Below are 11740 nucleotides of genomic sequence, written 5' to 3'. Positions count from 1 at the left end.
GTAGAAGGAAAGAAGCCGTGATCTGCGCCTGCGTGTAGGGTAGCTGTTGGGAGGGGCAAGGGAGGGAGGCTTGCTGGGCTCGGAAAAGGCGGGAAAATGGACTGCTCTGGTTAGTAACCATACAGCCAGGACGTGGGGTCCTAAGTTCGAGGAATCTGCTAGGAAAACTCAGTCTGTCAAATCCCTTCGGGAAGCAGGCATCTCACAATTGCATGACCTGCCCAAGGTCACAAAGCCTTTATGTCAGAGCATTTCCATGACCACACCCACCTAATTCTATCAACTAGTGGGAACTATCAACCTTATTTCATACAAGAAAGCAAGACATAAAGTGGCAGAGCTGCGATCAAAAGGTGTTTTCCAAAGGCAAAAGGAGGATAGAGATGCAGTAATCCACGCCCTTTGCCAGCCTCTATCCCAAATTGAAGATTCAACAAGGTAAAGTCCCCCAAACCTGTCTGCCCTGAAATTCCCACCTCCATCCAATCCCCAATAAACACCCTGGGCGACATTGGGCAAAAAAGCCTTTTATTTCCCCCCACATTCCAGCTCTCCATTTTTTGTAACATCTCTTCGAACTCAGAACAAAGGCCAGAGAAGTTGATTCACACCTGGAGAAAAAGAAAATTAAAAACCAGGGCAGATCACAGGGCCCCTGGGGGAAGCTCTGGGATGGCTGCAAAGTAAGGAGCAGAGGCAATGGCAGCTAGAGATAGGTACAAGCACTAATCTTGACTGGGGTGGATGACTTCAGGACCTCAGGATCTGCCAGGAGCCAGAGAGGCTTCCTTTCCCAGTCCACTCAGATCTAAGAAAGGCTAAGAGAGTTCCACCATCTCCCATCCCAGGCAGATGGATAGGGCAGTGAAGTCTAGCCCTAAGCAAAATAAGCAAGGTTGATTTTCAGCAATCCAGTTCCTTTGGCCAGAGCCCCTCCCTGGGCTTGGGCAGTTGCCGCTTCTCCCAAGGTTATTTCCTAGGGCACAGCAGCCAGTTGTTGAAGCTGAGAATAGTGTAAGAGTTGGCTGCACAATAGGTAACTCTCATATGAGATCCATCTGACAGAGTGAGACTTTTTTACAGAAAAAATTTTTTTCTTTAATGAGCTGACACATGAAATGGTTAGCCAATATGTCCCCCACCCACTGCTACCTTTGTGAGGTGTGTTCCTCCAAAGATCCTGTTAGCAGAATCAACTTTTTCTAAATGCAGTGAAGGCTGATGGAAAAGAGGTGTATGTAAAATGCTTGGGCACAAAGTATGTGCCTAGTAAATGGGCATCACCAATCCTTTTGAGCTGTTCAATTTGAGTTTTACAAAAGCTGCATCATAAAAATGGGTATCAGGATGTCAGGACAAAAGCAAGACAACCCTAATTCGCATCCAGGATGCATCATCAAATTTGAACCCTCTTGACTCCCACTGTTACCAAAAAACTTGGATGTGAACTACAGCTATGCATGAAATCTTAAAAATCAGAATGTTAACTGAAAGAAGTCAGTCACAAAAGAATGCATGTGATTCCATCTACATAAAGTTCAAAAATAAAACCAAACCATATTATTAAGGAATGACTCTATCTCAGTTATAATTGCCACCCCTACTCCATCCCCTACTCCCACAGGACTGGGGCAAAGAACCTTACCTGAGAACAAGTTGGGAACTAGGCCAGCGCCCTCAGAGCCGGGTTCTAGACCAGTGGGATTCCCGGCGCGGGTGAAAGCACACAGCAGTGAGACAGCAGAGAAGGCCACAGAAGAGAAGCAGGAAGGAGCCCAAAACAAACAGTCTGGAGCCACACAGAGCCAGCTCCTCCTAGGGATGGGCACAGGAAGGGAAGGAGGCATGAATGAGAGAGGGAGGGTGGAGAATCTTCCCCTGGGAAGACATCTTATCCCCAGGCCAAGAACTACAGAGAGAAGCCCCCATGGGGGAGAGGGCTCTCTATATCCAGGAGAGAAGGAGAAACTTCCTTCTCTCAGAACCATGTAATTTCTGTATAAGCTAATTGTCTCGATGGTCTACAAACTGCTTTCTTGCCCAGCCATTTACGTGAAATCCCACAATGTCTCCAGGAGGTAGGAAAGTCCACTACTATCCACGTTTTAAATATGTTCAAGTAGGGCCAGGTCTGGAAACAAGTATTTTCTCTGGTTCTAAACTCCCAGGTGATGTTCCTCACCAGGGTCCTTGCAAGTGTGAGGAAAGAGTACACAGCAGCCTCCTAACTGGTCTCTCTCCTTCCACACAGCACCACTGGACCCCCTGGCCTACAGTGTCAAGTTGTAGCATTTTAGCCTGGCATCACGGTACCTCATAATCAGGCCTCTGCATCCCTTCTGTCTCTTCCCCTCAGTCATTCCTAAGCCCCTCAGCATGGAGTGTCCTCGAAGGCCGAGCACTTTTCAATCTCTAGGCCTGTGTTTGTGCCGGTCCTTTTGCCTGAAATGCGTTCCACCTCTCCTGAACCCCCTCTATTGCATTCTCTATCCACATCTTCCTCCTCTTCAAGGGTCACCGTGAAAGGGCAGACAAAGCCTGGGACTACAGTCAGAAGGCAGACATTGCAATCCTGTATCTGCCACTTAACCAGTTGTGTGGCCTTGGGCAATTCGCTCCCTCTAAGCCTGTTTCCTCATCTGTAAAATGGGATAATAACAGCTACCTCAAAAGGCTATTTTAAGATCAAATGAGATAATGAACTTGAAAGCACTTGGTACATTATAAATTACTGTACACAATTCCCTTTCTTAAATGCCACCTTCTCTGTGAAGCACTCTCCATAAATGTTCAAGTTAGGGTTAATTGCTCCTTACTCCATGTCTGAATAACACTTTGCTCACATCTCTATGATAGCAATTAGCCCATTCTGCCCCTTCTGACAGCTTCCAAATTCCTGTATTCTGTTTAAACACAAGTTAATAGTAATAGCTGTCATTTATCCAAATCTCTGTTATGTACCAGGCATTGTCCTGAGCACCTGACATTAATTCTCATTCATCTTTATTTGTTGGAATCAGGAGATAATATTATGTTTTCCATTTTACAGATGATGTTTCCATTTTTACAACTCAGACAGGCTCAGATGCTTGCTCAAGGTCACACCCCCTCTGAAGCAGAATTATAGAGCCCTACACCTTTTTCTGTTAGGTAAAACTGCCTCCAGAAGCCTTCAAGACACAGCGTTCAGCACGGCAGTCTATGAAACCCCAACAACCTGAGGTTCTTACCGACGTGAGCAGCTTGGTGAGCACAAGGCCTTCGTGGCTCCAGACCCTGACACACTCCTCAGCCATCCTAGAATTCAAGGTGGCATTTCCTGCTCCCTCCTCTGAGCAGGATATGGGGGGCTGGCTGGCGGGCAGGATTCCTGGGGCAGCACTAAAATACAGGCAGGTTCCTGGGGTCCTCTCTGCGGTCACCCTGGCTGTAATGAGGACCAGCTCTGTTGCAGAGGATCCTATGAGAGACACAGGAGAGGGGTTGGAAGAAAATGGAGGGTGGGTTGGAAGCCATCCATCTTCAGACTTACATTCATTTCTAAGGCTTCCTACAGTACTGGGTGTTTTGGCATTGAGGCTATTCAATAAAGTACTCTATGTGCCATCATCATGTCATTGAGAAATGACAATAACTGTGAACCAATATAAACAAAAAATTAAGTTAGCTTACAATCAATAAAATAATCATACCAGTACTCACAAAGTTGCAGTGAAACTGGGCAGATACACATTGCCAATGTCAGTCTGTATAAATTAGTTTGTCCTTTTTAAGAAAGTAGCTTTCTACTAGGTACCAAAATCCATTGAAAGGTTCACACCCCATTTCAAATTAGCGGGAAAAGGATGGCCTATTTAGTCAGTGAATTTGGAACGATTTCCATTTGTGGAAAAAAAAAAAAAAAAGTTAGACTCATCTCACACTATAAAATAAAGTCCAGATGTGCTAAAGACCTATATTAACAAACTAAATAAAACAAAACCCAAAGAAAATACAGAAGAATATTTTCTAATTTTAAAGTGAGGAAGGCCTTCCTAAAAAAGACACAAGACCTAAAAGCCTGAGTAAAGAATGAGAGCAATAAACAACTCATAACAGTTAAAGACTTCTCTACAGCGAAAGAGAACTTAAAAAAAGTAACAGAGGGGTGCCTGGGTGGCTCAGTCGGTTAAGCGGCCGACTTCGGCTCAGGTCGTGATCTCGCGGTCCGTGAGTTCGAGCCCCGCGTTGGGCTCTGTGCTGACAGCTCAGAGCCTGGAGCCTGTTTCGGATTCTGTGTCTCCCTCTCTCTGACCCTCCCCCGTTCATGCTCTGTCTCTCTGTCTCAAAAATAAATAAACGTTAAAAAAAAAAATTTTTTTTTTTTAATTAAAAAAAAAGTAACAGAATGGATGAAAATACCTATGTTTAACTGGCAAAAAGGTTTACTATACAGAATGTAAAAGGATCTTCTAAAAATCAAGAAGGTAAAGGTAAACCATTTTTTTCTTTTTTTTCCCCCCACAAAACCGCAAGACAAATAAAAGTAAAATGGGCAAAGGATATGAACAGGAAATTCACGGAGGCACAGAAACGGCCAATAAACCAAAAGATGTTCAACCTCACTAATAATCGGGAGAAAGTAAATTAAAACAATCAGGTAATTCCTTTGCTCATTAAATTGGTAAAAATTAAAAAGACTGATAATAATAAGAGTTGCTGAAGATGTGGGGAAATGGGCAGTTTTAATGAGTGACACCTTTCAGAAAAATACAATTTGGCTGTTTCTGTCATAATTTCAAATGGGTACAGAGAGGGACTAAGAAGATGCCCATCAAACTGTGGACTGTGCAGGGGAGATGAGGAGGATTTTTTGTTTTTCTGATAGAGAGAGAGTAGGGGGTGGGGGGGACACAAGGGAGGAACAGAGAGAGAGGGAGATGGAGAATATGAAGCAGGCTCCATGCTGACAGCATACAGCCCGATGAGGAGCTCAAACCCACGATCTGTGAGATCATAACTTGAGCCGAAGTCAGTCACTTAACCAACTGAGCCACCAAGCACCCTGAGGCAAGGAAGATTTTTACACCTGCTTTGTATACTTCTATGTGCTCTAAATCCACAACAAAATGAATTTGTCCATTAAAAAAAAGGTCCATACCCTTGGACTCAGTCATACCACTTGCAGAAACTAATCCTAAGGTAAGGATTCAAAAGAAAAATGCCACGTATACCAAGATGTTTATTGTGATTTCACAAAAAATGCCAAAAAATAAGAAACAGTAGAGATGTTTAACACTAGGAAAAGCATTACAAGTGATGGCCTAGCCACTTAATGGATCACCTTACATCCATTAAAATAATAACATTCAGGCCGGGCAGTAAGAAAAAAGAATGATGTCATAAGGAGAAAAAAGAGAAATAGAAACCAGTACATGTATCATAATGAGAACTGAAAAATGTACATGTAAAATTTTCTAAGAGAATGCCCCTTTTTCAGTGTTTTCCAGATCAAATTAATTACCAAAGTCCTGTCAATCCCATACTGCCAATGTCTCTTAGATCAGTCCCGGTTTTTCACAGCATTGTTTTAGCTCAGTTTTTCTCATCATCTTCTTTTTTTTTTTTTCCAAAGATTTTATTTAGGGGTGCCTGGGTGGCTCAGTCAGTTAAGCATCTGACTTTGGCTAGGTCATGATCTCACGGTTCATGAGTTTGAGCCCCGCATCAGGGTCTGTGCTGACAGCTCAGAGTCTGGAGCCTGCTTTGGATTTTGTGTCTCCCCCTCTCTCTGCTTCTCTCTCACTCTGTCTCCCCAAAATAAATAAATGTTAAAAAAAAAAAAAGATTTTATTTAATTTTTTTAAAGTAATCTCTACACCCATCATGGGGCTTGAACTCACAACCCCTAGATCAAGAGCCGCAGACTCCACCAATTGAGCCAGCCAGGTGCCCCTTCTCATCATCTTTCTATTGCAACCACCTCCTAACTGGTCCTCTTCCATCTGGGCGCATTCCTACCAGACAATCAGCCAACAGACTGTGATCTTTTAAAAGAACAACAACAAAACCCTACTATTTTTCTGCCTAAAATTGTGAGTTTGCCCAACGTACTAAAGTTCAACTACCTGGGCTTGGCACACAAGACCTTCCATAGGATTCTGTCTGCTCTCTCCAGTCCATCTGTTGCCACTCACTCAACACTCCTTCCCCTGCACCAAAATGAACCCCTTGAAGTTCTCAAACATGCCATTACGGTCCCCATCTGCATACTTTGGTATGTGCTTGTCCCTCTGGCTGGAAGAGCAAAGCCCTAAACCTCCCTCAAGCCAGCTCAGGCACTGAATCCTTGGAAAAGCCTGTTTTCACTATCCCTGCTTGGCAGGCTCCTAACTATTCCCACTGTATCTTGTGTGCTACTACATACATTGAAAGGTATTTACTTTGGGGAGCCTGGGTGGCTCAGTGGGTTGAGCATCTGACTCTTGATATCAGCTCAGGTCGTGATCCCAGGGTGGTGGGATTGAGCCCCAACTTGGCTCAGCAGGGAATCTGCTTGAGATTCTTTCTCTCCCTCTGCCCCTCCCCCACTTGTGAACATGCTTTAGCTCTTTCTCAAATAAAAATTAAAAGGAAAGAAAAGAAAGAAAGGTATTTACTTCTGTTCATGTCTGTATCCTTGCTAGACTGTAAGCAGCTTGGAGGGAGGACCCGGGTCTTACACATCTCTATATTCCCCATGCTTGCTACATAATAGGTGCTCAATAATTATTACTTAGGTGATGCAATCATAGGTGGGTTATATTTTATTTTTGTCCAGAGTAATCTCTCATGATATTATTCTGGTTCTAACCATTATAAAAAGAACAAGGGCTTGTTTGCAAAAACAGAACTGGAGAAGTTGATCCTAAAATTTATATAGTAATTAAAGGAATCTGGAATAATGACAATTTTTAAAAAGAAGAACAAAGTTGAAGGACTCACATTTTCTTTTTTTTTTTTTTTTATGGTTTATTCATTTTTCAGAAACAGAGAGAGACAGAACTTGAGGCGGGGAGGGGCAGAGATAGAGGGAGGCACAGAATCTGAAGCAGGCTCCAGGCTCTGAGCTGTCAGCACAGAGCTTCACATGGGGCTCGAACTCACAGACTGTGAGATCATTACCTGAGCCGAAGTTGGATGCTCAAATGACTGAGCCACCCAGGCACCCTGAAGACTCACATTTTCAGATTTCAAACTTAATACAAAGCTACAGTAATTAAAAGAGTGTGGTGCTAGCATAAGGATAGACATATGGATCAATGGAATAGAACTCAGAGTCCAGAAATAAATTCATATATACATCCATGCTCAGCTGGTTTTCAATAAGGGTGCCAAAATTATTCAATAAGAAAGAATAGTCTTTTCAACAAAACATATTGGGACAACTGAATAGCCACTTGCAAACAATGAAGTTGGATCCCATCCTCACATGATTCACAAAAATTAACTCAAAAATGGATCATAGAGCTAAGTGTAAAGTCAAAACTACAAAATTTTAGTAGAAAATATACAAGTAAATCTTAGTGAGCTTGAGTTAGGCAAAGCCTGCTAAACCAACACTAAAAGCGCAAGCAACAAAAGAAAAAATTGATAAACTGGATTTCATCAAAATTAAAACCTTCGTGCTTCAAAGAACACCATCCACAAAATGAAAAGACAACCCAGAGAATGGGAGAAAATATTTGCAAATCATACCTCAGATAAGAGACTTGTATCCAGAAAATATAAAGAACTCATAGGGGCACCTGGGTGGCTCAGTCGGTTGAGCGTCCGACTTCGGCTCAGGTCACGATCTCACAGCTTGTGAGTTCGAGCCCCGCGTCGGGCTCTGTGCTGACAGCTCAGAGCCTGAAGCCTGCTTCGGATTCTGTGTCTCCCTCTCTCTCTGCCCCTAATCCACTCGCATTCTGTCTCTGTCTCTCTCAAAAATAAATAAACATTAAAAAAAATTAAAAAAAAAGAACTCTTATAAGTCAATAATTATAAGACAAATTATCCAATTATTTTTTCACAAGCAAACCCCAAATAAACATTTCTCCAAAGGAGACAGACAAATAAGTGCATGAAAAAAAGATGTTCAGTATCATTAGCCGTGTCAATCAGAACCACAGTGAGATACTATTTCCCACTGCCTAGGAGGATGGTTGGAATAAAAAAGACCGACAATAACAAATGTTGGTGAGGACGTGGAGAAATTGGAATTCTCATTCACTGCTGTAAAACAGCCTGGAAGCTCCTCAAAAGATTTAATGGGAACACCTGGGTGGCTCAATCAGTTAAGTGTCTGACTCTTGATTTCAGCTTAGGTCATGATCACAGAGTCGTGAAATCAAGTCCTGTGTTGGCTTCCAAGCTGAGAATGGAACCTGCCTGGGATTCTCTCTCTCCCTCTCTCTTTGCCCCTCCCTTGCTCATGCGCGCTCTCGCTCTCTCTCTCTCTCTCTCTAATAAAATTAAGATTAAAAAAAAAAGATTAAACATAGAGTTACCATATGATCCAGCAACTCCACTCCTTAGTATTTCATTTTCCTCAAGAGAAATGAAAATGTATGATCACACAAAATCTTGTATGAGAATGTTCATGGCGGCATTGTTCATAATAGTAAAAAAGTAGGAACAATCCAAATGTCAATGAACTGGCGAATGGATAAATGAAAGATGGACGATTCATACACTAAGCGCTATTCGGCAATAAAAACATGAAGCACTGGTAAGTGCTACGACATGGATGAACCTTGAAAACATGCTGGTTGAAAGAAGCAGTCACAAAAGACCACATATTGTATGAGATGTTCAGTATGCAAATCTACAGAAAAAGCAAGATTAGTAGTTGCCTGTGTCTGGGAGGTTAGGAGGAAAAGGGGAGTGACTGATAATGGGTTTAGGATTTCTTTTGGAGGCAATGAAAATGTTCTAAAATTGACAGTGGTGAGAGTTGCTCACTTTTGTGAGTATGTGAAAAGCCATTTAATTGTACATTTTAAATGTGTGAATTTTATGGTATGTGATCATATCTCAACAAAGCTCTCATATATATATTTAGAAAATAAAAAGCACAGGAAAAATCACCCCAAGTCTGTATATATCAGACACCTGCCTTTATTCTCATCCTTTGATCACACATATGTATACCTGGACATAAGAGATCTCCCCCTGCGACACACTCAGCTACATATGTAATTCACAAGAGATGCTTAGAATGATAGTGTCGAAAAGGACCTCAGAAGCCAGACAGTTCCACCTTTCTCTCCTCCCTTTTCATCTCCCCAGTTTCAGACAAGGAACTTGAGGCCAAATCTCATGCAGGAATAAACTGACACACTCTCTCTCTCTCGCTCTCGCTCTCTCTCTTATCATTTTCCCAGATGACTCTAAGCTCTGTGGGAATGGAGATGCCTAATTTTTTCTGTATTGTCCATAGCACATAGAGCTGTGGTAAGAACAAAGCAGAAACTTGGGACACCTGCTTAATTGAAGGAGGACATGCTTCTTGAATATCCCCTAGGAGAAAGAAGGTAGCCTCCAATAGGAGAAAGCGGTAGAGATCAAGAAGGATGAGAAAAAACATTAGGTCAAATCTATCCCATCTCATTACACCTCCAAGGATGGAACCAAAAAACCTCAGGGGCACCTGGATGGCTTTGTCTGATTTGATTTCAGCTTAGGTCATGATCCCAAGGTCATGGGATTGAGCCCCATGTCAGGTTCTGCACTCTCTGTGTCAGAGCCTACTTAGGATTCTCTCTCTCTCTCTCTCTCTCTCTCTCTCTCTCTCTCCCCCCTGCCCCCGCCCCCACTCATATTCACTCTGTCTCTCAAAAACAAACAAACAAACAAACAAACAAACAAACAAACCCACCTCAGAGCCAGAACGGGAGAAAGAAAACACTTGTTCACTCAAAGTATCTAGCCCTTACTACAGCAGAAGTGACTAAGGCCAAGGGATATGCCCAAGGTCACCAGGTTGGGGAGGTCAGAGACAGGGCCCACCCCTAAGTGTTCTGATGCCCAACCCCTATTCCTCCTTGATCTCACCTTTCAATCCAATATGACTACCCAGGACCTGGGTTTCGAATGTCTGGGTCTTGTTCCTGTCTGGACCATCTCCGAAATTCAAGGTGGTCAGTAAGCCTACAACGTGAGATCCACGCGGCTTCCGTGTGGCTGTCCCATTCACGGGGCACAGGGTCAGCTGGCCAAAAGATCTCAGGAAAGAGACCCAGTCCTGTGTGCAAAAGGAAGGTGAGAGGTGAGACATTAGCAGCATGAGCAGACCTGTATGGAAAGGATGAAGGTACTCACCTGAGGGATGTCAGGGCTGCGCAGGCCAGTCCTGTGGGTGAGGAGGAAGCTGCCAAGGCCCAGGCCTGAAAGGCCAAGAAGCAGCAGGATCAAAGTGGCACAGACCAGAGGTGGGTGGTGGGCGAGACAGAGATGCAGGTTGTGCCCTGCCTGGCAGCTGCCCATGGGGAGGAGAGGGGTCCCGGCCTCCACGGAGAGCCTGCTGGAGGACAGGAAGGAAGAACTGGACAAGAGCCTGAGAGTCAGAAGGCACTTACCCATTTTTATTCAAAGGTAAGCTAAAGCACTGAAAAGACAGGGGACTTGCTCAAGGCTCCACAGCCAGTTAGTGGCAGAGCCAGGACAAGAACCCAAGGCTCTTGACTCCAAGTATTCATCCCCCTGCACCACTCAAAAAATGTCCGCTGTATTTCATTTCTGATGTGATCAATGCAGAAGCAAAGTAGAGCACACTGTGCTCGAAAACGGAACCCAAATGGAGAGTTCTCAAGGGGAGAAATTGAGGAAGCAGCTGTTCTGGGGCTAGGGTTTGGCTGAAGAACAATTCCAGCCAATAGCCTAGACAAAGGAAGTGTCTGATGAAAAGAACTCCACTTTGGAGCAAAAAGGTTCAGTCTGAAGCCTCCTCTGCCACTCACTGGCTATGTGAGAAAAACCAGTTAACCTTTGTGAGCTTAAGGATCTGTGAAGGGAAGGAGGGTGAAGGGTGGTTCTAAGAACACCAAATAATGAGGACTAAATGTGACAAATAAAGCAGTTTGCACAGTACTTGGGCCTTGCAGGGACGCAACAAATGTCCATTTTCTTTCTATTTCTCTGTGTCATAATGACCTTTAAAACTAGGTGAAGCAAAGCAAAAAACACTGTGGTGGAAACTGAGGTTCGGGGACTTTAACAGAGGAGGGGCAGGGCCAAGGTCTGAAACCCGTTTTCTGCTTCCAGGTAGAGAGAGTGCCCTTTGCCAAGCAAGAAGCAACAGTCTTATGAAAAGGAACATCTGGAAGACGGGATAAACATATTGGGTGGGGGGAGAAGGAAGGCTCCAGGGAAATACAGGTGTCCCAAAAGCCCAGCCCCTGCCCTGCCTCCCGTCCCGGCACATCTGGAAAGAGGGAGGAAGCGCGAAGGGGGAGGGCAGAGCCTGAGGTCAGCGGCTGGTGGTGCCCCTGGGCCTCCCCTCCCCCCCGCCCCAAGCCCCTCCTGCATGAACTCAACACCCGCAACATCCCCTTCCCGGTCTTGCGGCGTCGGTTCCGCCTGCCGCTAGCTCTCACCGCTCGGAGCCGGGCGGAGGCCGGCGCCCCCCGCGACGTCACGCGTGGAGCAGCGAAGGGGCGGGGTCCGTGCTCCCACTCACCCACCCCCACCCTCGCCGTGGGATTCGCATGCGCAGTGGCCACGCGGGCGGCCGCCCGGC

At 44.5% G+C, this 11740-nt stretch overlaps 1 protein-coding gene across 3 annotated transcripts; it reads right to left on the bottom strand.

Moving 5' to 3' along the window:
* Positions 1–511: 511 nt before the first annotated feature.
* Positions 512–11736, bottom strand: TMEM219 (transmembrane protein 219). Of its 3 annotated transcripts, none has more exons than XM_058710608.1 (6): positions 11598–11736; positions 10324–10522; positions 10057–10246; positions 3231–3460; positions 1646–1815; positions 512–611 (listed from the first exon to the last, which is right to left on the bottom strand). In XM_058710608.1, the coding sequence occupies exons 2-5, from the start codon at positions 10486–10488 to the stop codon at positions 1678–1680; spliced, it is 723 nt and encodes a 240-aa protein (XP_058566591.1). In that variant the 5' UTR covers positions 10489–10522; positions 11598–11736; the 3' UTR covers positions 512–611; positions 1646–1677. The 3 variants fall into 3 exon arrangements, with proteins under 3 accessions (XP_058566591.1, XP_058566592.1, XP_058566590.1); XM_058710609.1 differs by having other exon boundaries at positions 10324–10525; positions 11598–11716; XM_058710607.1 differs by lacking the exon at positions 11598–11736 and having other exon boundaries at positions 10324–11076.
* Positions 11737–11740: the final 4 nt, after the last annotated feature.

Source organism: Neofelis nebulosa, chromosome 18 (genome assembly GCF_028018385.1).
Source record: "Neofelis nebulosa isolate mNeoNeb1 chromosome 18, mNeoNeb1.pri, whole genome shotgun sequence".
Classification (NCBI taxonomy): domain Eukaryota; kingdom Metazoa; phylum Chordata; class Mammalia; order Carnivora; family Felidae; genus Neofelis; species Neofelis nebulosa.
Note: the sequence above shows the minus strand (reverse complement) of the source record. Positions and strands in the feature narration are given on the sequence as shown.

What these genes read in the sequence shown, in the direction of transcription:
- TMEM219 (XM_058710607.1), bottom strand. Translation starts at nt 10,584, where the DNA reads ATGGGTAAGTGCCTTCTGACTCTCAGGCTCTTGTCCAGTTCTTCCTTC. An exon ending in TAGTCATATTGGATTGAAAG is followed by an intron (nt 3,461 to 10,056) that starts GTGAGATCAAGG and finishes TGTCTCTCATAG; the next exon opens with GATCCTCTGCAACAGAGCTG. An exon ending in TCACCAAGCTGCTCACGTCG is followed by an intron (nt 1,816 to 3,230) that starts GTAAGAACCTCA and finishes GCCCATCCCTAG; the next exon opens with GAGGAGCTGGCTCTGTGTGG.